This window comes from Aethalodelphis obliquidens, unplaced genomic scaffold (genome assembly GCF_003676395.1).
Source record: "Aethalodelphis obliquidens isolate GAN/ISIS:26980383/991018 unplaced genomic scaffold, ASM367639v1 scaffold69, whole genome shotgun sequence".
NCBI classification, from domain to species: domain Eukaryota; kingdom Metazoa; phylum Chordata; class Mammalia; order Artiodactyla; family Delphinidae; genus Aethalodelphis; species Aethalodelphis obliquidens.
Window position 1 is genome coordinate 7,276,390 of NW_020838013.1, and position 24,148 is coordinate 7,300,537.

The window sequence follows — 24,148 nt, forward strand, 5'->3', positions numbered from 1 at the left end:
GGAACCTCCACGAATATAACCTCATCGGGGACTGAGGTCTCTCATCTTTGGAGATGACTCTGAAGGCAGAACTGCCTCCAACCTAGAAACTGCCTGCTGGCATTTTGGCTCCGGGAATGACCAGGTTGTGCTTCGAAGGGAAGGTTTTCAGGTGGGCACGAGGAGGGAGGTGTCTACGAGCACAGCAACAGCACAGACCACGGCTTGCGGTCTGTCTGGGCGTCGGGGGAGACCCGGGCAGGAGACTGTGCAGGCACAGGACAGCCGCCGACCCCTGCAGCTGGGACTGCGTACCAGCCTGGGTGCAGGGGCGCATCCGGGGGCCTCAGGAGGACCCGGGGACTAGAGCCTGGTGAGAACCTCCCGCAGAGGCAGCACAGCCCACCTCTGCTCCCGAAAGGCTGGGTGGCCTCCAGCAGGTGTCCCAAACTCTCTGGGCCTGTTTCCACACCTATATGGTCAGGGTAAAAGCAGGACCTGCGCTCCGTGGGGCTCTGTGAGGATCGAATGTCAACGTCCGATGCTGGAACAGTGCCCAGCCCACAGTCAGAGTCTGTCCGGGGGATTCAGCTAGAGATGGGCTTTATTTTCTTCATTACAGTTTTTTTCCTGTATTTTTAAAAGCCTTTATTATGTTATAATCATAAAAGTGGTTCTAAAATAAACTGTGAAGCCAATGCTTATTCTCCCCTCCCCCTCCACCTGGACAGGCACAACCCCTCGTGACTGTCTTTCTTTTCTCAGCAAGAGATGGTCTTGGTGCCCCCAGGATGCACACCAAGTGAAACATGCATTCACAGGCCTACTAAGTGCTCTGCCCTGTGCTGGGGGTGGTGGCTGTCCCGGGGCAGGGGGAACCAGGCATATCTCCTCGAGCTATTATAAGACAGATAGATACACAGACAGGTAGACAGGTAGGTGGATGGGTGGGTGGGTAGAAGTGAGGGAGGGAGAGAGGGAGAGAGAGGGAGGGAGGGAGGGAGGGAGGGAGGGAGGGAGGGAGGGGTAAAGGAAAGGCAGATAGATGGATACACAGAGATGCATACGTGCACACAGACGGATAAAAATGAGTTGAACAAAGCAACACAAGATTAATATTTGATCTCAAGGTTGTCCGAGGGAGCACAAACAGTGCACTCAATTTATCTTTGTAAATAATTAACCCATTACTGAATATAAGACCCATTACTGAATTATTCCTAATGGAGAGATTTCACCCACCCCATTCCCTGTACCCATTTGCCTCATGCAAAACGACACAGGTGGGAAAAGCCTGGCCTTGGGGCCGGAACCTTCAAGTTCGAGTCTGGGCTCAGCCGGTGACATTGACAGAAGCCTTGAACCCCACAGGGACCTCAGCCACACCTCAAAATTCCCAAGGACCCGCGAGAGGAAAGGCGGGATTCGGGGATTCCTTCCTCATTACCTAGAACAGCAGTTCTCAGACTTTGGCACGTGTGGGAATCACCCAAAGAGCTGGTTAATGCAAAGCACACTGGCTCCATTCCCAGAAACGCCTCCACAGGACTGGAGGGCTGAGAATCTGCATCTGAGAGTGACCCTGGAGGTCCAAGGGGTGCACTTTGCTAGAGGACAGCTTCACGTGCTTGACCGCACGGTGACACCACGTGCTCCCACCCCCCAGACACTAATTGAATCGGTGTGATGCGTGACCGAAGTATTAGGATGCGTACAGCTTCCCAAAGTGGTTTTTAACGTGCAGCTGAGTTTGAGAGCCTCTGCTCTAAACACCTGCTAATTCAAATGTGCTCCATGGGTAGCAGCACGTGGGCATGACCAGGAACGGGTTAGAAACGCAAAATCTCTGGTCCCACTCCAGGTCTACACAATCAGAACGGACTTTTAACAAGATTGCCAGGTCACTCATAGACATCAGGTCTGAGATACATGGACCTGGGGCACAGCTCTCCCACTTTATCACGTATGCAATCCATAAACAAGCAAACCAAGGAAAATGGTGCTGTGTCCTCCATACGGATTTATCCCTTTATTTATGAGTCATACACGACCATGGGAAAAAGAACAGTCTTTTAAACAAGTGGTGCTGGGTCAACTGGATTTCCACACGCAAAGGAATGAAGTCAGAGCTCTACCTCACGCCATATACAAAACTTATCAAAATGAATCACAGACCTAAATGTAAAAGCTAAAACTATAAAACTCATAGACGAGAACTCAGGATTAAATCCTTGTGACCTTGGGTTAGGCAACTGTTTTAGATATGACACCCAAAGCACAAACAACAAAAGAAAAAATAGATCCATTTGACGTTACCAAAATTAAAAACTTTTCTGCATCAAAGTACACTATCGAGAAAGTGGAAAGACAGCCCACAGACTGGGAGACAATATGTGCAAATCACATATCTGATAAGGAACCTGTACCCAGAATATATAAAGAACTCTTACAACTCAACAAGAATAGACAAATACGGGCAATAATATCAAAATGTGGGCAAAGGATCAAGTAGTCATTTCCCCAAAGATACACAAATGGCCAATAAGCACATGAAAAGAATAACCAGCCAATATCACTGGTCATTAGGGAAATGCAAATAAAGCCACAATGAGATATGACTTTATACTCACTAAGATGGTTATAATAAAAACAAAAAAGATAATAGTAAATGTTGATGAGGTTGTGGAGGAACTGGAACTCTCATCCACAGCTGGTGGGACGTAAAATGGTGCAGCTTCTTTGGAAAACTATCTGGCAGCCCCTCAAAGGGCTGAACATGGAGCTACTATACGACCCAGCAATTCCCTGCCCCCTGCCAGGCATATACCCGGGAGACAGGAAAGCATACGTCCACACAATCTGTACAAGAATAATCACAGCAGCATTGTCACAACAGACAAAGAGTGGAAACAACTCCAAATGTCCATCAACTGATGAGCTGATAAACAAAAGGAGTAGATACAGTGGAATATTACCCAGGGAGTAGATACAGTGGAATATTACCCGGGGAGTAGATGCAGTGGAATATTACCCGGGGAGTAGATGCAGTGGAATATTACCCGGGGAGTAGATACGGTGGAATATTACCCGGGGAGTAGATACGGTGGAATATTACCCGGGGAGTAGATACGGTGGAATATTACCCGGGGAGTAGATACGGTGCAATATTACCCGGGGAGTAGATACGGTGGAATATTACCCGGGAGTAGATACGGTGGAATATTACCCGGGGAGCAGATATGGTGGAATATTACCCGGGGAGTAGATGCGGTGGAATATTACCCGGGGAGTAGATACGGTGGAATATTACCCGGGGAGTAGATACGGTGGAATATTACCCGGGGAGTAGATGCGGTGGAATATTACCCGGGGAGTAGATGCGGTGGAATATTACCCGGGGAGTAGATGCGGTGGAATATTACCCGGGGAGTAGATACGGTGGAATATTACCCGGGGAGTAGATACAGTGGAATATTACCCGGCCGTCAAAAGGGACGAAGCGCCGACACACGCCGCAACACAGATGAACCCTGAAAACATTACGTTGAGTGAAAGAAACGAGACACAAAAGGGCACATATTGTGTGATTCCATTTCTACAAAGTGTCCAGAACAGGCAAACCCAAAGAGACAGGAAGTAGATGAGTGGTTGCCAGGGGCTGGGGGTGTGGGGAGTGGGAGGAAAAGGAGGGTCACTGCTAGTGGGCACTGGGGTTCTTTTTGATGTGATGAGAGTGTTCTAAAATGAGACAGTGGTGACGGTGCACAACCCTGTGAACATGTTTTTAAAGACACTGAATTGCACACTTTAAATGGGTGAATTTAATGGTATGTGAAATGTTTCAACAAAGCTTTACAAAAAACAGAAATTGAAGTTTAATCGTACGTCGATTATACCTTAATAAAACTTTTAAATAAAAAATACACGCCCTATGGCACTCATATATTAAATAAATTACAGAATACACATAGACAGAATGTTTTTAAATGGGGAGATAGATCGTTTGGTGTTTTCTGCTCTACCCCAGCGGATCATCTGTGCCTCCTTTGTAAGATGAAAGGACGGCGAAGGTGAGTCCAAAACGTCTTGTAGGTTAAGGCTCTCCAACCATCCAGCTCACCGACTGACACCTGCCCACAGCAACCACACAACCCGCCTGGGCCACGTAAATGCTCACGTGACTGTGAGAACCAGGTGCTCCGCTCCACCTCTGGCACTCGGGGTCACAGGGTGCACAGGAGGGGGTAACTCACTGCCCTGTTATCACAGACAATGGGGGGGTGGGTGGCTGTGGGCTTGGGAGCCACTTACCAGGATGGACAGCACCTGTTTGGAGCCACCAGCACCTCTGGCATCGATCTGCATTCAGTGTTTCAGTGTTCATTATCTCGTTATGAGTGAAATCATGCAAAATCACAAAGCCTTCCAGTCTGCTAAAACAGGGAGCCCTCTCCACCAGAATATCTGATTAATAACCCACCCCCGACCATGAAAGAGAAGGAGATTTACAGTTCTCTTCCTCTGAACAGTCATCGCTCTCGAGGGCGGACACTTTCCCGTGAAGAGCTCCCAGGCCAGCACGTGAGACTCGTCCAAACGACCCACGGGCCTTTGAGGCCATTAAGCAGAGTGGATGGCGATGGTGGGTTTCCCCCAAACCGTCAGCAGCCCCGAGCATTCCAGCGACTGGCTCCCGTGTTGGTCCACAAGCCAGCGGAGCCATCCTTGCATTCCCACTACCTGCCACAAACGGAACAGTCCTGACCACCTGAGACCTCACGGTCTCCCTGACTCTGGCTTCGGCGCTCAGACGTGCTGCAGAGCAGACAGTCCCGAGTGGGTTCACGGGGCCGAGATTTGCGGTCAGAGACTGACAGGGAGAAACAGACACAAATCTCTTTTCTGTGAGGGGAATCTTTGACTATAGGGAACAAAAGCACGGAGGCAAGGTGAAGAGATTCTGGTGAAAAGAACAAGGGCCTCATGTTCCAGATAAAAATCTCTGTTACCAAGAGGTGATCTGGTGAGTTTCATAAGAGTTATCAGATCTGGCCTCGTTGGACCCAGATGAGCAGAATTTCCAACAGCACCAGGAAAGCCGCGCATGCCGGTTCTCCGTTCCCCTGATAGAATTACGTCAGATAGAACTAGGCCTGTGAAGGTAGAACGCGCATAGCAACTGCTCGGAGATCAAACAGTTTAAAAGCGGATGGTTCTTCAGACTTGAGATTGCCAAGGGGGAGGGGCTGCAGGGGCAGAAGTGTCGGGAGTTTGGGATCAGCAGATGCAAGCTATCGATATTATATAGAGGACGGATAAACCACAAGGTCCTGCTGTAGAGCGCATGGAACAACATTCAACATCCTGTGGTAAACCACCATGGAAAAGAATATGAAAAGGTATATACAGGGCTTCCCTGGTGGCGCAGTGGTTGAGAATCTGCCTGCTAATGCAGGGGACACGGGTTCGAGCCCTAGTCTGGGAAGATCCCACATGCCATGGAGCAACTGTGCCCGTGAGCCACAACTACTGAGCCTGCCCGTCTGGAGCCTGTGCTCCGCAACAAGAAATGCCGCGACAGTGAGAGGCCCGTGCACCGCGATGAAGAGTGGGCCCCGCTTGCCACAACTAGAGAATGCCCTCGCACAGAAACGAAGACCCAACACAGCCAGAAAAATAAATAAAATAAAACAAATGTGGGGTTTAAAAAAAAAAAAAGGTATATACATATATATATATACAGGTATGACTGAATCACTTTGCTGTACAGCAAAAATTAACACAACGTTGTAAGTCAACTCTACTTCCATAAAATGTTTTTCAAAAGTGGATGGTTCTTGCTCCCAGACAGGTGTCCTGGGCTTGTTGGTGTCGGCTGCGCGAACCATGAGGGGAATGGGACGTGCGGTCCCATGTGTCCATCAGGTTGTGGAGAAGGCATGGGTGAGAAGTTGTGACTTTTGTCCTTCCAATAGCAAAATCCAGGAGGGCAGCTCTGAGAAGTGGTCTATGGCCTGTGATTTTCCTTCTTTTTTTTTTTTAAAAGCATTACTATTTTTTAAATTAACTTACTTATTTTTGGCTGTGTCGGGTCTTCATTGCTGCACTTGGGCTTTCTCTAGTTGAGGCGAGCGGGGGCTATTCTTCGTTGTGGTGTGCAGGCTTCTCACTGTGGTGGCTTCTCTTGTTGCGGAGCACGGGCTCTAGGCACGCGAGCTTCAGTAGTTGTGGCACGCGGGCTCAGTAGTTGTGGCTCGTGGGTTCTAGAGCGCAGGCTCACTAGTTGTGGCACACGGGCTCCGCAGCATATGGAATCTTCCCAGACCAGGGCTCGAACCCGTGTCCCCTGCGTTGGCAGGCGGATTCTTAACCACTGCACCACCAGGGAAGTCCCAATGGCCTGTGATTTTCTTACAACAAAAGCCCTGGGCACAAAAAAAACCCCACACACAGACACACTGGTACTAATGTGGTTTGAAGCAGACACATGGGACCTATCAAACCAAGAATTTGGAAAGTATAGGACATTTTGAGCAAGTAAACATTCAAGGCTAGAACAATGAGATCCCACTACACACCTATTAGCATGGATAGAATCCAAAACACTGACAAACCCAACTTCTGGCAAAGATGCAGAGCAACAACAGAGAACTCTCATCACTGCTGGTAGGAAGGCAAAAGCGGTACAGCCACTTAGCAAGACAGTCTGGCAGTCTCTTTCAAAACTAAAAGATGTTTCACCATATGATCCAACAACTGTACTCCTTGGTATTCACACAACTGATCTGAAAACTTATGTCTACACCACAACCTACACACAAGTGTTTGCAGCAGTTTTGTTCATTTTCACCAAAAGCTTCCAGCTTTTGGTGAACATGAACCAAGAAGCCCTTCAATAGGTGAACAGATAAACAAAACCAGGACATCCGTACAGTGGATTATTTAGTGATTAAAAAGGAAAGTGTTATCAAATCATAAAAAAGATACAGCTAGGGGCTTCCGTGGTGGCGCAGTGGTTGAGAGCCCGCCTGCCGATGCAGGGGACGTGGGTTCGTGCCCTGGTCTGGGAGGATCCCACATGCCGCGGAGCGGCTGCGCCCGTGAGCCATGGCCACTGAGCCTGAGCGTCCGGAGCCTGTGCTCCACAGCGGGAGAGGCCACAACAGTGAGAGGCCAGCGTACCGCAAAAAAAAAAAAAAAAAAAAAAAGATACAGCTAAATCTTAAATGCATGTGGTTAAGTGAAAGAAGCCAGTCCGAAAAATCTACACAGTGTATAATTCCAATGATATGATATTCTGGAAACTTAAAACTATGGAGATGGTAAACAGATCAGTGGTTGCCAGGGGCTCCAGAGAGGGGCAGGATTGAATAGGTAAAAGGCTCAGGGGATTTTTTTAAAATGTTGCAAAACTAATCTGTATGACACTGTGATGGTGAACATAAGAATTAAATATCTGTCAAAATCATAAACTCTACAGCACAAAGAGTGAAGCTTAACGGATGCAAATTTTTAAAATAAAGCTTAAAAGTTCATTTAGGAGATGTGGGATCCCAGGATAGAATGCAGAATGTGACAAAAGAGGCTAATTGTATTAAAACGTTAGAAACAACCCCACTGGAGGAGGTGGGGGAATAGAGTGCTGACCTGTGCAACTGCGGGAATGAGTAGAGTCTGAAAGACAAAAGGCAAAAGAACTTCATGCAAGCACGGTTCTCTAGTTGATAAAGTTGCTTTCCACTGTGCGGAGCAGGTCAACCATCTAGAAACCACTATGCAGGTGCCCTGGAATTGAGCAATTAAATACACAGATGGCAGAGAGTGGAAGCCAGGCTTCTCACTGTCTACGTGGGAGGTTACAGAAAAGCAAGGAGAGGAGAGAATGATCCCACCGGCAATGGATTAGGACTGGGGAGGTCAGTATGAACTCACGTTTCGCTTAATACAGATTCAGGTGGTTACACATAGAAGCACTTATAGATTGGTACACACATGTATCTCCTTGTTCTTTCCTCTGAGAGAGCTCAGAAGGAACTACTCCCCAGTGGCAATGAGCACACCCAGCACCCAGATCTTGGTTTCTAAGACCACTCTTCCAGGGTACTTGGGAGGAACGGCAGGTTCTAAGACTGGGGCGGGAAACATACAGAATGAGCCTGAAACACCTTCCAGTGCCAGGAAGCAAGACAGTGGTCAAATCATCATCTCCATCATCCACATGGATGGGTATGTGTCCAAAGGACACAGGTGGAACTTCCCCGGTGGTCCGGTGGGTAAGCCTCCGCGCTCCCAATGCAGGGGGCCCAGGTTCGATCCCTGGTCGGGGAACTGGATTCCACATGCACGCCGCAACTAAGAGTTCACATGCTGCAGTGAGGATCCCTGTGCTGCAACTAAGAGCTGGTGCAGCCGAAATAAATAAGTAAACAAATAATAAATAAATATTTTTTTAAAAAAAGAAGTAACACTTCTATTAAAAAAAAAAGAAAAAGACACAGTAGGCAAATGAAAGAGCTCCCAATGGCCGAAGCTGGAGCCATTTGAGCAACAAAACATGTCAAGTCGCGCTGTACTATGACGCAGGTGTACATTAAACATCCAGGAGTCCACACTGATAAAAATAACTACATAAATAAATGAACTCTTTCCTCTGCAGAAGAATTCCAAGTAATTTACGGAGCTACACTGCCGTCCAGGAGGTGGAACGGAACTGCTCATCTTTAAGCGTGGGCTGGGTTTAGTGACTTCCTTCCGAAGAGGACAGTCCATAAAGGGGGGAAAAGAGTTAACTACAGTGGGAAGCCTGAGAAGCACACCTCAGCCGGGGGAGCAAGGTCCACACCAGTGAGAGGCGTGCCCTTGATACGGTGCGATGAGAAGGGCATCTGCCTCTGCAGCGTTCTTCCCAAACCTACATACCACCCCCACCTAATCATGACCCAAACTTGAGACAAGCCTCAGCAGAGGGACGTGCTACAAAACACCGCACCAGCTCCCCAAACTGCCAAGGTCATCAAAAGCAAGGAAAGCCCTAGGAACTGTCACAGCCAAGAGGGGCCTACGGAGACGGGAGGGCTACCTGTCATGAGGGATCCTGGAACAGAAGACGGACCTTCAGTAACTACGAACGAAAGCATGGGCGTGAGTTAATTATAACACATCAATATTGGTTCATTAATCATAACGAACGTACGCTACTCACCTAAGACGGTGATGGGGAAAAATGGGTGTGGCGCATGGAGGGGGACACATCCTGTAAGTCTAAAACTGCTGTAAAGTAATCATTTAAAAGAGCTGTGAAAAAAGCCACCCCAAGGTTCATGTTTCGGCTGACGATTTCATGTAAAAATGCTGCTGTTGGCTGTCCCCACGTGGCCCCCTGGGGACACCACCTACCCAAGGCGGTGTGTGCCTGTCATGGGTCACCTGACTGACATCCCCCTCCCACTCCGGCCGGCTCTGCCACCGTCCCCAAAGCCAAGGCTCACCCCCGGGGGCCCCGTCTCTGCCACCACATCACCGCCCTTTTCCCTACTACCTCAAGTTCTCAGTTAATGTGTTGCATCTTCCTGGACCACACGCACCTGTATGCGTCACCTATGATCCTTTCTGAAACACGGCAGATTACACATAAGAAAAAGTCGTCAATGATCGAATATGCTGTTTGGAGCTCTCACTTAAAAACAGGTCTCTCTGTACCAGAAACTGCACCCAGCAAGCCAAAGGCACCCAGACGTCTGTGGTCACTGGCTCGGCAGCCCTCAAGCTAACTCCACTGGCACTGGGTACTCCGTGCGTCTTGGACCCCCTGCAGACTGGTGTTTACGAGGTCCCAGGGCTGTGTCCCCGAGGTGCTATTCCTGGGGAATTTCACACAGGGACTCGCTCAGGGGCTACGAGGAGACTGTAGGATCTGGACCAAAGGAGCGCCCTCAGTAGAGAGCAATCCAGTGTCCGAGAAGCCTTCTAGTTGGGCCGTGTGGGAGCTGGGCAGGGGGCTCCCCGGGAGCCCGGCTGCGGGGGCGTGTGGCAGAAACAGGCACATCTCGGCCTGGATGACGAGCTGCTGCCCTATCACCGCCTGGAAGTTGACGCAGTCACTGGATCTCAGAAACAAAGCCCCGACTCACAACAGGGGCTCTGCAAACAGTCCCATCAACGCGTACTCAATTTCTACTTCTGATCGACCTGCTTCAAGGGCTGAGAGACGTTTCTAGCTTTATTACAGCCCTGCCTCTGTTGTGCCTGGACTTCTTTCAAGTTTGGGAAGACAGTGCAAGACAGAAGCCCCAAGTTTTGCTCGAGTTGTTAGTTTTAGTTCCCTTTCAGGGCTCGAAACGCCGTCCATCTCGTCCCAGAGGTTCCAGCTGAAACAGGAGATGAGCCTGGCAGACAGTCTGCTTCTTTCTGCTACTGGCATCATTACCTGACCAAATTTCCATCAGAAAAGGCACTAGAAGGTCTGACTAACACGGCCTGCTTTGTTTTCATTGACAGGTCATTCCTCCAGGATTTAATTATCTTCTGTGCGTCCCTCGGTCCAGAAGGTATGCTTCGCCCCACTCGGGTTCCCGAGCTCAGCCCAGGGGCGCCTGAGAACCACGCAGCCCGAGTGCAGGGATGCAGCTCAGGTGGGAGCATCATGGCATTTCCTGCACTTAGGAAGGAAGTTGCTTTCAGCTCTCCGCTTGGGACGTGAAGTCTGGTTCTCAGCCAGATTCTGCCGATTACCAGGTGGCTTTTAAGAAAGTCACAGAACTCCGGGTGGAGCTGCTAGGACACGGGCACAGCCTGGGGCTGGCAGAGCCGCTGAGGACAGCAGGGCAGTGTCTGGAGTAACGGGGGTGGGGGCGGCTCTTGCCCCCTTGGGCCGGCCTGGCACTGCAGCAGGAGACTCCATCCAGGAGCTTGGCGACCACAGGCCCTCCAGTCCCAGACCCTCTGTGTCCACCACGGCCTCGGCCACATCCCAGCAGCCACGGCACGGGAGAAGGGGGCCCGCAGCCGACCCCGCTTCCCTTCCACTCCGGGTGAGAGCCTGGAAAGCGAGGGCAAACAAGCCAGCCTCTGTCCCCCTGGCCTCGAGGCGACCTGGCGCCCGGCCTCCGCTCTCGGAGCCCCCGCTCCTCCAGGGATGCTGGCCTCGCAGACGCCCTGCTTCGTGGGAGCCCGAGGACAGAGGGAGACAGGCCTACCACGCCCTGCGCACACCATCGGGCCCCAGGAGGTTCTTGTTTGACCTCGGCTGTCACTATGAAGTGTCCCCCATCACTTCTCAGGCGACGGGCCTAGGGCGCCAGCGTGTCCGGGGCCAAGGGGCTTCCCAGACGGGGACCCTCAGTGTGAAAACCAGAGCTGTCCCTAGAAAACTGGGACAAGTTGGTCACACCGCCCCTCACCTGGGGACGGCCACCAAAGCAACCCCGTTTTCCTCCCTCTGGGTCCACAGCCAGGAGAAAACAACACGTACTGAGTCTCCACTGCGCCACTGACATGACAGGCACGTTCTGGAGACCCCACCAAGCATGAGCCGCTCCACACGGGGACACTTCACATGCTCCTCACCCAATGCTCACACGTCCCCACCCTGGGGGGACCGCCACCCTACAGAGCGGACAGAGGCGAGAGGGAAGTCGCGTGCTTGTCCCCCAGACGTTAAGGCGCTGGCCTCTCGGTGGAGCCTGTGTTACATCCTCTCCTGGTATTTTCTCCGTTTGTAACTGGGTCACTATACGCCCTTGTCCGGGGAACTGCCCATGACTTAGTTTGTTTCCAAGAATGTCCACCCCATTGTTCGCTTTTCTCATTTCACGTGTTGCCCTTGGTCCCCATTTTCCCTGCCTCTCAACCGAGACGGTCTGCTTCTCAGCTGGGGATGTGAGTGAAAATTCTCTACGTGTGGAGAGTGGAGCAGTGATGCTGGACGAGGCGCTGACCTGCAGCAGAATCTCAGGTCCACCCTCAGCTTCCGGTTCAGAACTTTCCGTATTCACTACATCCTTCACCCTTTCTGCTCGTTGTAAATACTCCTTTGTCTTAAAGAAAAAAAACATCCTGTTTGATCACCGTCAATTTTGTCCACACAGAACCCTGCACGGAGGTTTACAGCAACTTTAAGCATAATCACGAAAATTTGGAAGCCGCCAAGATGCACCTCAGTAGGTGGATGGATATATAAACCGTGGTCCATCCACACAACGGAATATTCTTTGGAGCTAGAAAGAAATGAGGGAGGGAAAGACTGGGAGTGTGGGATTAGCAGACGTCAACTATTATATACAGGATGGCGAGACAACAAGCTCCTACTGTAGAGCACAGGGAACTATATCCAACCTCCTGGGATAAACCATCATGGAGAAGAATATAAAAATAGAAAGTCTCTGTGTATAACTGAATCACTTTGCTGTACAGCAGAGACTGGCGCAACGCTGTACATCAACTCTACTTCAATATGAAAAATGAGCTATCAAACCATGAAAATCAGGGAGGAAACATAAGTGCATATTTGTAAGTGAAAGAAGGCAATCTGCAAAGGCCACACACGAAGTGATTCCAACCATATGACATCCTGGAAAAAGCCAAACTATGGAGACAGTAAAAAGATCAGTGACTGCCGGGGGTTAGTGGGAGGGAGGGACGAACAGGCAGAGCGCGGAGGATTTTCAGGGCAGGAAACCTAGCCTGCATGATGGTGGATATATGTCCTTATACATCTGTCTAAACCCACGGAATGTACAGCACTGAGCGAACACTAACGTAAAAGTGGACTTGATTTCACTTTCTGACTTACTTCACTCTGTACGACAGTCTCTAGGTCAGGAAGACAAGTATCGTATATTAATGCATATTCATGGAATCTAGAAAAACGGTACAGATGAACTGGTTTGCGAGGCAGAAATAGAGACACAGATGTAGAGAACAAACGTATGGACACCAAGGGGGGAAAGGAGGGGTGGGATGAATTGGGAGATGGGGATGGACATATATACACTAATATGTATAAAACAGATAAATAATGAGAACCTGCCGTAGAGCACAGGGAACTCTGCTTCGCTTCGCTGTACAGTAGAAACTAACACAACACTGTAAAACAACTACACCCCAACTGAAAAGAAAAGTGGCCTTGAGTTAATAATAATGTATCAATGTAGGTTCATCAGCGTAAAAACGGCCACACTGATGCAAGATGTCAGTAGCGGGGGAGCCTGGGGGTGGCTGGTTATACAGGACCCCCTACTCTTGCCATTCAGTTTTCTGTAAACCTAAAACTACTCTAAAAAATGAAGTCTAGTTTCAAAAATACGGGAGTGGGGTGAGGGGAGGGAAAGTTCCGCCTTACAGAGAATATTAGCTGTAAGACATAAAACTGATGTAGAAAATTACCACTTGGCGGCCGCCCTGTGAGAGCTGTTCAGTAATTCTGCTTTAAATGTTAAAGCTGAAAATAAATAATAATTTATAATTGATCTGCCCAGACCCCCGCCACCCAAAAAAAAAAAGAATCCAACCAAAACCTTCTGAGTACTGTTAGTTATTGGCTGAGATCCGGGAAGTCCTGTACAAGAGCTGTCTGCCTGGGAGGCGGGCGTCCCACTGCTGGTCCCCAGTCGGATGGGGTCGGAGCCTGGTCTCAGCCTTCCCTGGAACACCTGTCCTGAATTCTGTGCTTTGTCAGGTGCCAGTTTACACGGATTTCAGGGGAAAACAGGTTTCCGTTTCTTTTCTCAGAGTTAGTTCTTCCTGATCAGTGAGCCCAGAGGCCGTGGTCACGGGGATAGTTCAGGAAATCCCGGCGTTCATTTCACCCCACGCCACCTTCTCCACAGGTCGCTGCTCCCGGGTCGAGTCTATCCCAGGTCTGAGGACAGTGGATGACATGCTGCCTCCGTCTCTCTCCTTCCCGGGTCCCCGAGGCTCCACTGCATCTGCTCTGACGATGACGCCATCCACCACCACCAGGACAGCGTTTCTAACTACAGGCGGGGCCACGAGAAATGACCGCTGACCCCCGTTTTGAAATAATCTAGGGTCTGTGCTGATGTGTTTTTAGAAGCTCAGTTAGGGTCGGCTCTGGAATAACAGTCGATCCAAACTCTTGGAATCCAGCGACACCATCGCCAGTGAAGCAGGCCTGCTTCATGACGGGGAGGGGGGAGCAGGAGGGACGGTGTCCAGCCCGGGGAATCATCGGGAGACAGCCACGGATGCGGCCAGGCCAGCGGGAGCCCAGGCCGGAAGCTGCCCGAGGACCACAGACCCCGGGCCTGGCTCAGCTCTGCCACTGTCCCTGCTCAGGAATCCACAGGCCCATGTGCGGTCTGAGCCCAAGTGTTGGGAGCTACACTGCAGTGATGGACGGTACCCACCCACCCCCCGCCCAACGAGCTGGGGGCCAGCCTGGGTGACAGGGGCTGACCACGGGGCCAGGACCAGCACGTGCCCACCGTGTGCCCCCCCCGCCCTGGTGCTCAGACCCTCTGCTCAGCTACACACACCCCCAAGGTGCTTCCCCCGCAGACCGAACGTCCAACCCTGCAGCTGCCCCGCTCCCCGTCCAGACTCTCTGCAGACGCCCGTGCCCCCTGACCCACCACCTGCTACAGGCCCTTCTCCCCAGCCCTGGGGTCTTGCCCCATCACTCCTGACCTTAGAAGGTCAGCCCCGCGCAGGCACGGCAGGGCCCGCCTCTGCCTTGTGCTCCATCCACCCTTCAGGATGCCCGGGAGCCTGCTTGCCCACGGCACCCCGCCCCAGCTCCCGGCACACAGACCCCCAGCTTCCTGTCTCACCAAGTGTCTGCCTGGGCTGGTGCCCGCCTCACCTTCACGCAGGCCTCTGCGCTTGTCCCCCCTCCAGGCCTGTGCTCTCCTGTCCCTATCCAGGCCTGTCCCGTCCCCGGGCATCTCGAGCACTGAAGCTGTATCCCCGATAAGCCAGCACGTTCTCACGTTGCTCAGTTAAATTCAGGAGACAGGAGTCGACCGTGATTACAGCACGGCCACCTGTGTGCAGACGGGGACGTGCACGGCTGCAGGAGTATGGGTGCAGGTCCTGCCCCAGCTCTGGAGTCCCCACAAGTGACGAGAAAGCTCCCTCCTTCAGCTGACGCACCTGTCGTGGGTTCAGCAGCTGTGAGGTGGGACACATATACGTGACATTGGCACAGGGAGGACCTGCCCGACCCAGGAGGAGAGGGGGAGGGAGGCCCCGCTCGCTGAGTCCAAGGTAAACGCTCTCTGCTAAGCATTACCCGCTTGCCCGGATGAACGCTCCCAGTTGCCATGGAGACCCTCACCTGAGCCGCTCTCGGCTCTCACGACGGCCTCACCTCAGCTGGTCAAGTTCACGTGTCCCCTGGGCACAGGGCGCTCACCTGGGATGCCGGTGCCTCCCCCCCCCCCCGCCAGGGGACACTGTGCAACGTCTGGGGGCATCTTTGGCGACCACAACTCGGGGGTGTTACTGGCATTTGTGGGTGAGGGTCAGGGATGCCGTACACATCCTACAGTGCACAGGACAGCCCCCAGCACAAAGGACTGTCCAGCCCCAGCATGGAACATCATGCATCCATGAAAAAGAAAGAAATCCCGCCATTTGCAAGAACGTGGATGGACCTTGAGGGCATAACGCTATGTGAAATAAGTCAGACGGAGAAAGATAAATCTGTATGATCTCGCTGACACGTGGAATCTAAAACAACTGAACCCAGAGAAAAAGACTGGTGGTCACCAGAGGCAGGAGGTGGGGTGGGTGGAATGGGTGGAGGGGTTCAAAAGGTCCAAGCTTCCAGTTATGAGATAAGTCAGTCCTAGGGATGTTGTGTACAGCATGGCGACTGCGGTTAATAATACTGTGTTGTATATTTAAAAGTGGCTAAGAGAGTAGATCCTAAAAGTTCTCATCATAAAAAAAAATGTGTAACTATGAGTGGTGACGGATGTTCACGAAACGTATCGTGGTGATCATTTCCCAGCATATCCGTATACCAAATCGTTACACTGTACACCGAAAATTAATACAATGTTTTGCGTCAACTGTATTTCCATAAAACTGGAAACAAAAAGAGAAGACATAAGATTAAACAAAAGTTAATGCCCATTTGGAACTGGTAAGAAACAGAAAGGATCCTCCGGCCCCCATGTCAGCGGGGCGGAGGATGAGAGCCCTGTACCGTTTTATCCCACGCGTGATCTGAGGTCCCACGCGCGGGGACTTGGTTTCCAGCAGGGGGAGCTAGGCACACGCGGGTGCATGTGCGTCTCCCAGGGCTGGCATGAGACGGCTGTTCTGTGTTGTCATTCATTCATTCACTCATTCTCTCCTTCAACTCAGGTACGTACTGAGCACCTACCACTCGCCAGGCACCTCCCGGATGCTGGCGATTCCACGCCGCTAACACAGGCTCCCGGAGGAGGGAGAAAGCACTTTTAAAACCGAGTAAAGCGTGATGCTGCCTACGCACGTGTAATCCGAACAACAGAATCACCTTTCCTCCCCGAACCCACGTTCCAGCGGGGTTTCCTCAAGTGTCTCCAACCAGCCCCTACCTCCCGTCTCCAGGTCGTGGAAATTCGGATCCAGGCCTCGTTCCAGCATCTTGACGACCTTCTCCACCGAACGATGCTGGATGTAATCCATGCATTTTTTCAGGTTGGTCTAAAGAGAAAAGCAAAATTGGTCTTACAGAGAAACGTCTCTTCAGGCCACAGGAAGGCTCCTTGCGGGGTGCACCCTGGCTGGACGCCTTTGCGGGGAGGAGAGCTGCCCCTTGATGGGGCCCTGCTGCAGTCCCCAGGCTCACCAGGCAGCATCCTTCTGCATCTGGAACCCCGGGGCCAAGCCCGGAGCCCAGCACATGGCAAACACAATTGGCCTGTCCTGGATGAATGTTCTAGAAATCCCCCACCGACCTCTGTGCTTGCCGAGAGCCACAGGATGTTCCTTCACTTTCAAAAGGATGAACTACCTGAACCACTTTGAAAAACTACGCTTTCCAGGGTGCAGCCCAGGTCTTCTGACTCCATCCTCTTTCGAGCGAGGCCCGAGGATTGGTATTTGTGTTTCCTAATCTCTAACGCAGTGGCTCCTATGGACAGCAGAAGGGCACTGCTCACAGCTTAACCCACTCGTGGCTAATCCCGTGACCTGCAGGTGGACACACGGATGCTTGGGTCACCGAGCGATTCAAGGTGAGGGAGTCAGTCACTCCTCGTGAGACCAAAATGACCAGGGGCTCAACACTGACCAGGTTGCCCAGACTCATCTGCAAGGAAAATAATAATTTTCTGTCCATCTAGCAGATAGCCTGGGTTATTTGATGGTAATCACAGTATCTGAGATGCCTCTGTCAGATGAATCTAATGCTCTCACTGGCCCAGTTCTCCACCCGCACTCCACACCCCTCCCCAGTCACCCTGAAACCAACCCCTGGACCCTTCAGCCCACGGATCTCCACCTGGATGCTTTCTGTACATTCTGGGACTAAACATTAACAAATGCTCAAGGACACAGGATACACTTGGTTTCTCCGAACACCTTCATTGCTACTTACTAATCGACATTATTTTAAATGCACAAACACATTTTCATGTACACATCAGAGAGTAATCAAAAGAACCCGACGTGCCCAGACTTGGAATCTAAATACCCCTGTGTGGGCAGATTCCAGGGCTGGGCAGGGGAAGTGCAAGAGCAACCTGACCATCTTGTGCCTGAAAAAGCCGTCAGTACTCAAAGGATGGTGGGGACAGCGCCAGAGGGAGGAGAGCCAGGCAGAAGGGCCACTGGCCACATCCGGACAACTTGGGCACAAAAATAAATAATGAGAATGGCATATTATAACCCACTGAACACGATGAAAATCCACAGGTCCATCCTGATATGAATGGGGGGATGAAACAAAAACAAGGGGACCCCAGAGGTTGGGGATGCTCTCTGTGGACTCACGGCTGCAAGTGAGCTCACCTGGGCAGATCAGGGCTGGTTTAAGTAAGCTGAACGGGCACCCGTCCTGACTCTGGCTCTCCCTGTGCTCTGCAGGGAATGCTCCAGGCTCTCCGGGGAGGGGCCGGACCTGGAGGAGGGCATCTGAGAGCATCCTTGGGTATCACACATCTTCCTCCATGCTGAGCGAGGTGCCCACCGCACGCTCCAGCTCCTGCACGCCCTGGACAGGCACAGCATCCCTGACGGAGCGCAGGTGTGCCTGGAACACAGCCCACAGCTCGCTCCTTAACCCTCTCCTTCTCCCCTGCTTCCCTCGTGCGTCTTACCTCCATGCAGTTTATGTAAACAGCACCTTAATCACGAGAGTGGCGGCACCAGACACCTACTTCAGTGTTGTCCCCTATTTCGGCAGCGAAGGCCCAGAGGGAACGGCCACCCGTCTTCCCAGAAACACCCGGGAGGAGGTGAGTAGAAAGCAGGGCCCCAATCTCCACTCTCAGGGATATTATTTCCCTTACGTGCAGGCATCGACTGCGTTTGCGTCACACGGGAGGAGACGATGGTGGTGTTGAACAGGGCTCTGGCGGCAGCAGGGGCCTCAGCGTCTCACAGGAAGGAGAACCCTCTGCCCAAGAGCTCCCCCGATCTCTGAGACGATGACGCAGAAACGAACACCAAGGCTCGACACAACCAGTCCTCGCTTACCTTCGTGTGCAGCTTGGCCAACTGTTTCTCATCCAGATTGGATTGTCTATACACCCGCTTCTTGTAGCGAAACTGGCACAGACACACAAACAGGAAAAAAAGAAAACCAGGTAAGTATTTCACGCAGCCGTTCAGAGGAAACACCTGCCTTGTCCGTGGGTATTTCCCCCGGGGCGGGGGCTCCCTAGCAAACCCTTTTGTGTTAAATAAACTACTTGCGTTCGCAGCACAGAGCCTACGACAGCGTAAGGGTAACTTCTGCGGAGATGCTGCTGCCATTTTGGCTGGAAAGTCACAAAAAGAAATGAGAGCAACCCAGACTCAGGAGCTGATGTGCTCTGCTCTCCTCTGCATCGTCAGCATGGCAGCAAATGAGGACCCGCTTCTCACGAGGGCTCTGTCTCCGACATCGTCAACCTTTATTAAACACACTCAAGAAAAGCCCCAGCCTGGCAAAGCCACCTGCCCTCAGCCCACAACCTCTGCCTGGGACTCTGGGGCTCAGACTCACTCCTTCAAATGGCACGGCACCTCCTCTAACCTGGCAGAGACGTCATGGAAACAGAGGGGCTTGCTGAGTAAGTCTACCTTGCTCAGGTAGAGTGATGGCGCCCGGGAGGGTGCACTGGGGCCGCAGACTGCTTCCGGATCCCCAGCGCCTTTCACCCGATGCCCTGTTCCTTCTCCTGGGTGCCCTGGCTGCCTCTGTAGTACATGCCCTGTGGCGGGTTTGGGAAGGAGGCTGGCAGCTTGGGAGTCACTGGGACTCTGAGCTGAGACACGGCTCCAACTCCAGCCCCCCCACTGCCCTAGTGTAACGGAAAGTGGGGTCCGGCTGCTCGCTGCTCAAAAGCCAATAAAGAGGCCAGGTTGGTGGAAAGGCGAGTTTGCCTTATGTTGATGCTGGCAGCCTGGAGGCAAGGGAGGGTGGACTCCCGTCCAAAGGCCAACTCCCCCGCACTGACAATCAGTGGGCTAGAGCTTTTATAGACAGAGGGAGGGGGCTCCATGCAGACAGCACGGTCAGCTCCGGCAGTCATCTTGAAATTGGTCATCAGTACTCTGACCAGCGGCATCTTGATTGCTTTAGGACCTGTTAGCCTCAGTTCCAGGGTTGGTTTGTTCCCATTTCTTTGAGGCCAATTCTCGGAACTGTGGCAGCTTATGTCATGGCTACAGTCTGGTCACCATGCGGTTAACTGCTTCCACCTGGTAGGGGTTTCAGTATCTATAAGACAGCTCACAGGATACGGCTCAGAATATTATCTCTAGCCCTTGAGGAGGAACTAAAGGTCCTTGACTATGCTTAATGACTAAACTATTATTATTTGGTCTCCTTTGACTGTTTTCCTTTGTTTCTGCATTTTCTCACTTCTCTGATTAAACATATTCTTTTTTTTTTTTTTTTCGCGGTACGCGGTCCTCTCACTGTTGCGGCCTCTCCTGTTGTGGAGCACAGGCTCCGGACGTGCAGGCTCAGTGGCCATGGCTCACGGGCCCAGCCGCTCCACAGCACGTGGGATCCTTCCGGACCGGGGCACGAACCCACGTCCCCTGCATCGGCAGGTGGACTCTCAACCACTGCGCCACCAGGGAAGCCCAAACATATTTTTTGATTAAAGTTCTTCCACAGACAAAAGGCAGGCGGAGGACACGGCGGGGAGGGAAGGCCCACAGGGTCCTGCTCCGTTTCGCTAGCAGCCGAGTCACTGGGCTGGACACCTGCCCCATCTCAGACTCTGTTTCCTTGTCTGTCGCACGGGGATCACAGAGCTCCCAGCGTGCCCCGAGGATTGAATGTGAGCTTCCTGGCACAGAACCGGTGCTGGGCAGACGCTGTCTTACCCTTCCCTCCCCAACTTCCCTTGATTCCCTCCCACTCCGAGGAGTTTAAACAAGCACAGGCGTGACACAAAGGGTGCAGAGCAGGGGGTGACCTAACCCTGAAAGTCTCATCCCATGGGAAGTTTCCAGAGCGACCACCTTATCATCTCCTCCCCTCCACTCCAAACAAAAGAGCAAACTCACAACAGACAAAATCCCTCAGTGCCACAGACCAAAACTTGATTATTTTTTTAGGTGCCAAAATAAACCAGTGAAATCAGAAAGTCCCGTGAAACGCAGGCCGCACCCAGTTCCTGGATCACGTGCACCGTCGCCAACGGTAAGCGTCCGCCTTCTCGAACTGACCTGGCAGGAGGAGACGCAGGCCGTTTTAGGACTCTAGCCCTCAGATTCTAGATTCAACCAGGAGAGCACATTCTGGGCACGGCCGTGAAACTCCCTATTGCTTATCTTCATGCGTCACGGCTCTGAGGCTTCAGAAACCACTAAGAGTGACGTGAGGGGATGTAACAGAGTTTGCTAACTTGACGGATCTGTAGGAATTCAAGTCCATGGGTGCTTTTTCAGTTATAAAAAGAAATATGCTGGGGTCGACAACATCTCTTGGCAGGAGGGGGACACATGGAGGAGGCACGTGGAGGAGATTGTCTACTTCCACAGTCATAAATGTTTACGGCTTGTGGCTAGAGGGATGTAGGCTCAGAAACACACATCCTTTCCTTGCTCTTTTCTCCGTGTTTCATACGTAGCCAACCGTGTTTTACGGCCACGATCCAAGGCAAAGAGCTCAGATCCAGGCTGCCCCTGGCGGGTCCACCTCCAGGCCAGGCTCAGCCCCACACAGTGGACCACCTGGCAGGATGGTGGTCCAAGGAGAGGCACGAACACACGTGTAAGTGGCTCCTTCATGGCAATGAGAGCTGATGGCAAGAGCAGCTACAGCACCCACCAGTGCAGGCGCTCGCCCATCCCCAGCCCTTATGCTAAGATCACTGTCCCAAGGAATAGCTCACCCGAGCCTCACAGCCACCGAGAAGATGGTAGTAATGTTCCCCCGATTTCAAAGCTGGGAATCTGAGGCTCAGAGAGGCTGTGGGGTGGCATATAGGGTCCCACAGTGACCAGGACTGGACCAAGTCCATCTGATGTCACAGACCACCCAGCCACATGGGGCAACGAATGCTCACGTGCTCGCCTCTCAGTCTCGGCTGCCATGAGTCCCTGGATGGGACAGCAGAAGGACACGCGTGCCGGCTGCCCTGAAAGGCAGGGCACAGCCCTGCCCAGGTCCCACCGGGCTCTCCCAGGCCTCCTCTTGTTCGGTTCTCGGGGGCTGGGGGACGGGCCCATGTCGCCTCCTCCAAGATGCTTTCCGATCAAGGGTAGGCTCCGGACTGCCTGTTCTCGCCCTGTTTTACTGTCTTTATAGAAATTATCAGCCCCCAAATGAGCTGTTTGTTGACTGTTCCTGGCCCGTCATCTACAGGATTGTAAGCTCCATCAGACCAGAACCTTGACTGTCCCATGCACGTGGGCCATGCCGAGAAAGGGGCAGGCTGTGAGCAGGCCCCTGACAAGGGGTTTTTCAATGGACGCCCAGCTCACAGGTGAGCAAACTGAGGCCAGAACAGGGAACCACTTGACTCCCCAGCGGCATCCCAGCTTTTCCTGATGGAAACCCTTCTCCTTGGTCCAACACATGTTGGGGGTCTCAGAACCTCAGCTTCAAAGTCACTGTCAGACCGGGGAATGTGCAGATGAGGGGCTGCCGGGGTCCAAGATGTCTCTGACTTCAGACCAACCCCCTTCGAGGGCCCAGATGCCACCCATGATGCCACCCTCACAGGCTCTCACTGTTGACTAAGCTGAAACGAATGCGATCACTTGATAATAATAGCGACGTGTGGGGTCACAGTAGAAACGACCACATTTCCACCTACTTGTGTCGCTGTCTTAATAATTGTGGGGCGGGGGAGGAGGGATAAACTGGGAGATTGGGATTGATGTATACGCACTACTGTATATAAAATAGATAACCAACAAGGACCTACTGCACAGCACGGGGAACTCTACTCAATATTCTGTAATGACCTATATGGGAAATGAACCTGAAAAAGAGTGACTGTATGTAGACAGATAACTACTTCACTTTGCTGTGCACCTGAAACGAGCACAACATTGTAAACCAACTATGCGCCAATGAACATTTTTTATTCGTTTTTATTGGAGTATGGTTGCTTAAAAATTAATTTAAAAATATACCACGTGGGGCTTCCCTGGTGGCGCAGTGGTTGCGAGTCCGCCTGCCGATGCAGGGGACACGGGTTCGTGCCCCGGTCCGGGAAGATCCCACATGCCGCGGAGCGGCTGGGCCCGTGAGCCATGGCCACTGAGCCTGCGCGTCCGGAGCCTGTGCTCCGCAACGGGAGAGGCCACAGCAGAGAGAGGCCCGCGTACCGCAAAAAATACATAAATAAATAAATAAATAAATAAAAATAAATAAATAAATAAAAATATACCATGTGGAAATACCATACGTAAACTCAGGGTGCAGCAAGCCCGGGCTCCCCAGGGCAGAGCCGGGGGACGCACGTTCTGTGGATGTAAGGCTGCCGGGTGTATGCACCCACCACTTCATGAGGCAGCCCAAGAGCACGTGACTGGCCACAGCGGCTCAAAGAACCCACAGGTCATTCCCGGGAGTCATGCTTCTGACAACAGCTGGATGGCCACGGGCCACCCTGAGCCCAAGGGCGGGGTGTCGGGGGAGATTCAGGAGGTAGAGGCAAACCCCGTTCTGCGTCCCCACGGCTCACAGCTCCAGGTGACGCGAGCCTGAGTCAGACCCATGGTCCGCTCACACCAAGATGTCCCTCCAACAAGTTTATCCAATCCACAGCAGGAAAACAAATGGCTAAAAATTGCACCCTGGTCTGCAAATCAGGACAATATCTGCTGCGACCTTGAGAATGCACACTACTGTTTTGAGCTAAGAGCGATTTCCCAGTCCGAAGCAAACGTGGAACTGGGGGAAGGTCCTCCCTCCACCATCACGCCCAGGCTCTGAGGCGGTGACCAGTACCTCCAGGGAGGGGATGCCCCTGCCCGCGGGCTGCGGGTACGCGCGCAGAAGCCGTTCCTCGTCCAAGAACTTGCCGTCTCGCCCGTCGCTCGCCGGCTGGAACAGCCCGTAGTTCAGGACGTCCTTCAGGCTCTGGTTCAACGAGCACAGAATCCGCTGCTTCGCAACCCACACCGTCGCATCGGGGTTAAATCGAATGCACTTCTGCGCGGAAGGACAGAGACCCCTGGTTAGTGATGCAGGATGCCACCCTGGCACGTGGTCAGAGATGCCAAAGGCGCTTCCATTCCATCCCGAGAGCTCCTCTGAGCTCTGGACCCCCTGGCTTTTCTGGATGAAACATACGACCTTCTTGTCGCTTCGGTAAATATAAAAGGGGAAAAGCTCAGATCGACTCACTGATTCTGTGGCCTCAGCTCTCACCATTGGCTCCAATCTCTGGGACCAGCTGTGTTTGCTGGTCATCACTCCCCACCACCTATTGCCCTGGGCAGTTCTCTCACTTGTACGGAGCTTCTCAAACCTCCCTGCTTGTGAAACACAGACTGCTGACCCGCACTCCCTCCAAGCAGAGTGTCTGAGCCAGCGGGT

General features: G+C 52.2%; 1 protein-coding gene across 1 annotated transcript; it reads right to left on the reverse strand.

Moving 5' to 3' along the window:
- Window positions 1-16,213: 16,213 nt before the first annotated feature.
- LOC113611230 (SH3 and multiple ankyrin repeat domains protein 3-like) lies at window positions 16,214-24,022 on the reverse strand. The gene is made up of 4 exons (XM_027089891.1): window positions 23,981-24,022; window positions 23,558-23,761; window positions 18,631-18,702; window positions 16,214-16,635 (listed from the first exon to the last, which is right to left on the reverse strand). Exons 1-4 carry the CDS (start codon window positions 24,020-24,022, stop codon window positions 16,462-16,464), a joined length of 492 nt encoding a protein of 163 aa, XP_026945692.1. The 3' UTR covers window positions 16,214-16,461.
- Window positions 24,023-24,148: the final 126 nt, after the last annotated feature.

Bases quoted from the DNA above. Each gene is read 5' to 3' on its own strand.
- LOC113611230 (XM_027089891.1), bottom strand. From the start codon at position 24,022: ATGACCAGCAAACACAGCTGGTCCCAGAGATTGGAGCCAATG. The intron at 23,762-23,980 runs GTGAGAGCTGAG...CCTTCCGCGCAG, and splicing joins CCCAGAGATTGGAGCCAATG to AAGTGCATTCGATTTAACCC. The intron at 16,636-18,630 runs GTAAGCGAGGAC...TTTTCTCTTTAG, and splicing joins TGGCCAAGCTGCACACGAAG to ACCAACCTGAAAAAATGCAT.